A 4,372-nucleotide genomic window follows, 5' to 3' on the forward strand; every position below is an offset into this window, starting at 1 on the left:
TACCACATCCCTAGATCCAGGTAAATACCCATTTCTAGGGCAATTCAATACCTGGTTCTTAGGGGCCTCTCAGGAAGTTACTAGTAGAGCAGGAGAGACAACCCTGCAGGGGTCTCACATACTCCACCTGCTTTCCAGGCTCAATCCTAAGTGTAATCACACTCACCTGTTGACTTCCTGACCCTCATCAACTGATTGTGTGAGCCACCAGACTCAAAGGGAAAGCAAGTTGCACTCCCTTCTGTATCTCTGATTTGAATTCCTGGGGTACAATTTTCTCTGTGTCTGTTTTAATCCACTATATACACCCTAGGTCACCCAATGGACACTTGTTGGGACAGTATGACAATATTTGCTATGATGCCATGGGCTCCTGCATCAGCAAAAGCCACAATGTGGCCTATTCAAAATGGCTCCCACCTCCACTTCATTGGCCAGTTGAGAAACACAGAGCATTTTTCAGATGTTCAAGACTAGCTCATTGTGCAACATTTGGTTCAGCTAAGTTCAGTTTGCTTTTCTGTTCTATAGTTGTTTTTCTGTCAAATTTGTGCATTGTGTTTCTCTCTCCCCTTTGCACTGAACCAGTGCTGTTGCCACTGCCACCACCAGCTTTACACTTTCTAGCCCTTTGTTCAATGCATCTGAATTTCTGGGAATCTAAGAGTTTCTGAATTCTCTTTCATCTACCTGACTGTGGGAGTACTCTTCATGCATAAATCCTAAGCCACGGATCAACTAGAAATGCAGGCCTCCTCTAATCCACTATCTTGAATCTCCCACACAAAGAAAACATTTTAAATACCTTGATACTACATAAAAGAAATTGCTGTTCTAAAGCCAGTAGAGCATTTATTTTTTTTTTTTTTAAAGAGAGAGTGAGAGAGGAGAGAGAGAGAGAGAAAGAGAATTTTTTCTTTTTAATATTTACTTTTTAGTTCCCAGCGGACACAACATCTTTGTTGGTATGTGGTGCTGAGGATCGAACCCGGGCCGCACGCATGCCAGGCGAGCGTGCTACCGCTTGAGCCACATCCCCAGCCTTCAGTAGAGCATTTAGTTATTACAACCTGGTAGATTCAGGATCCTTTAAAGAATTATTAATACATATAATATTGTAAGAAAACTATATAAATAAAAAAGAAGCTTTTCTAAGATAAAAATAATGAAGGTATTACAAAGGTAAAAAATAAGATGTCAAGTCAAGAGTTGCCAGGTAAAATCACATTACTGTTCTAATACATTTGTAAACTGCAAAGATAAACTTGCATAGGCAAAAATAATCACCATCATCATCATCATACTTTTTCTTTTTAAAAGTTCAGTTTTCTATTGAATTTCATCTGAACTAAAAAGTTATAGTCTAAATATGCTAGCAAATAGGTGACTATATCAAATTACAAATGTTCACAAATATGATGGAGTATCAACATATTAAAAAATTTTTGTCACGGCTTTAGTGAGGACAGTCTATATTGTTCCAGTTTTCTACAAGGAAGTAAAAATAGAACTGGTATGGATGACACTAAAGAAAAATGTAACTTGGTTTGAAAATATCCAGATAAATTTAGAACAAATTCTGACTCATTATTTGTAGAGAGGAGTTTCTGGAAAACTTTTGATTAAAATCAGTTTCTTTGCTTGAGTGAAAGCTTTTTTTTTTTTTTTTTTTTTTTTCCTGAATGGTTTGATAACACTGAAAAGGAAAAGCAGTTTATTCTGTGATTGTTTATTTTATAATGTACCATCTCTTTCTCTTTTTTCTCACTATTATAAGTATCTCTTTTATCCTTACACTAACCCTTCCTTTCTCTGTTCCCCAGAAAAAAATTATGACATCAACATCCAAAGGAATTCTCCGCCCATTTTTAATTGTCTGCATTATCTTGGGCTGCTTCATGGCATGTCTGCTTATTTACATCAAGCCCACCAACAGCTGGATTTTCAGCCCAATGGAGTCAGCCAGCTCAGTGCTAAAAATGAAAAATTTCTTCTCCACCAAAACTGATTATTTTAATGAAACTACTATTCTGGTGTGGGTGTGGCCATTTGGGCAAACCTTTGACCTTACATCCTGCCAAGCAATGTTCAATATCCAAGGATGTCATCTCACAACAGACCGTACACTGTACAACAAATCTCACGCAGTCCTGATACATCACCGAGACATCAGTTGGGATCTGACTAATTTACCTCAGCAGGCCAGACCGCCCTTCCAGAAATGGATTTGGATGAATTTGGAATCACCAACTCATACTCCCCAGAAGAGTGGTATTGAGCATCTGTTCAACCTGACTCTAACCTACCGCCGTGACTCAGATATCCAAGTGCCTTATGGCTTCTTGACGGTGAGCACAAACCCCTTTGTGTTTGAAGTGCCAAGCAAAGAGAAGTTGGTGTGTTGGGTTGTAAGTAACTGGAACCCTGAACATGCCAGGGTCAAGTATTACAATGAGCTAAGCAAAAGTATTGAAATCCACACCTATGGGCAAGCATTTGGAGAATATGTGAATGATAAAAATTTGATTCCTACCATCTCTACTTGTAAATTTTATCTCTCTTTTGAAAACTCAATCCACAAAGATTACATCACAGAAAAGCTCTACAATGCTTTTTTGGCTGGCTCTGTACCTGTTGTTCTGGGACCATCTAGGGAAAACTATGAGAATTATATTCCAGCGGATTCGTTCATTCATGTGGAAGATTATAACTCTCCCAGTGAGCTAGCCAAGTATCTGAAGGAAGTCGACAAAAACAATAAGTTATACCTTAGTTACTTTAACTGGAGGAAAGATTTCACTGTAAATCTTCCACGGTTTTGGGAATCACATGCATGCTTGGCTTGTGATCATGTAAAAAGGCATCAAGAATACAAGTCCGTTGGCAATTTAGAGAAATGGTTTTGGAATTAAAGTTTTTCCATCATCTGCACATTTAGTAAAATACTTTGATGAGATATCATCCAAAATTTGAGGATACAAAGAAAAACACCACTGTTTTCATATCACAACTTATTTTTATCACTTTCTCTCGGGTAACATGTATATTTTGATGAAGGTTTTTAAGAGCCTCAGCATTAGCTATCATTCCATTTGGTTTTAAATTATCCTGTATATACCTAATTATGTGCACTGAAAAAATAATTTATTCTTCACTATCATTTATAAACATTCTTTTTCATATTTTTGTAGTACTCTATAATATGTTTATGATTTGATTGTTCTTTTTACACTGATCATCTCTTTAATCATTTTGGGAAATTAAGATGCAATCTTAAAATATGAAAGATTTTGCTAAATATTATAATCTCTAGTTCCAAGTTGGAAAAACGTTAACAAAGAAAGAATGTATATAATCAAATTATAACCTCTAAGACTTCAGAGTCAAACAAAGTGTGTATCTATCTATCTGATCAGTGTTTATCTGTTTGGGGCATTTGCAAAGAAAATTATTTATGTATTGAATATGAAAGATAGAAGCAGAACTATTCTATTCAGGGAGCAGTTACATCTCTGTTTTATTTTCATTAATTTGACATGCAAATGTAACCACCTATTCGCATGATCTTAATTTTAAGTCTTCAAGAATTATTAAATATCCAATTTGTTATGATTTTTCAGTGCCCAGAAAATAATCCTAATAACACTTAATAGGATCTAGGATAGTGCTCTTCCCAATCCTAATAACACTCACTTTTAAAACATAGCAAATGATTTCCTCAAATAAGAATGAAACATATATCTATAGGTACATCATATTCATAAATGGTACTATTTATGTTTAATTTTTAATTACTTATCAATTTAAAATATTTTTTCTGAAGCCCAAATATTTAAAATAGTTTTATTTTACTATATGGACAAATAAATAGACATAACATTTGAAAGATCTCTCCCGTCACTTAAGAGAATCTAAATAAACTATCATCAATGTGTGAAGTATAAGTGGATAAATATAAAAAAATGAGGATCTACAGGAAACACATTGTTATCAACACAGAGTAGGATCTAGATACATATTTGTTAAATGAAGAGATAATGGCATTGAAAGTCACGGGGAAATATTTGTTTGTTTCAGTGAAGTGACAGTTCAAGCCTAGTGGTACTAATTTATGGAGATGATGTTTTATATACCATTTCAGTAATTATTCATACTTAGCACATATGACTAGGATCTTCAGGGCTTTATAGAACCAACATAATCCTATCATGACACTAAACTTTTGGAGAAATTTATCGCTGAACTTTCATCTGCCTACAGCATTTCTCCCTATAGTGTTAGAGAAAGGAAGAGCTAGATAGAAGCAGAAATAGTGGGTAAGAAAAGTCAGATGTTAAAGATTCTTCAAGGAAAGCATTCTGCAAAGGAATGT

At 35.2% G+C, this 4,372-nt stretch overlaps 1 protein-coding gene across 1 annotated transcript; it reads left to right on the forward strand.

Annotated features, from left to right (window-relative positions):
- Positions 1-1,829: 1,829 nt before the first annotated feature.
- On the forward strand, positions 1,830-2,912 carry FUT9 (fucosyltransferase 9; the record flags this gene model as incomplete). Its single annotated transcript, XM_081296198.1, has 1 exon — positions 1,830-2,912. The coding sequence occupies exon 1, from the start codon at positions 1,833-1,835 to the stop codon at positions 2,910-2,912; it is 1,080 nt and encodes a 359-aa protein (XP_081152324.1). The 5' UTR covers positions 1,830-1,832.
- Between the last annotated feature and the right edge of the window lie 1,460 nt (positions 2,913-4,372).

Source organism: Spermophilus citellus (genome assembly GCF_964194105.1).
Source record: "Spermophilus citellus genome assembly, chromosome: 5".
Classification (NCBI taxonomy): Eukaryota; Metazoa; Chordata; class Mammalia; order Rodentia; family Sciuridae; genus Spermophilus; species Spermophilus citellus.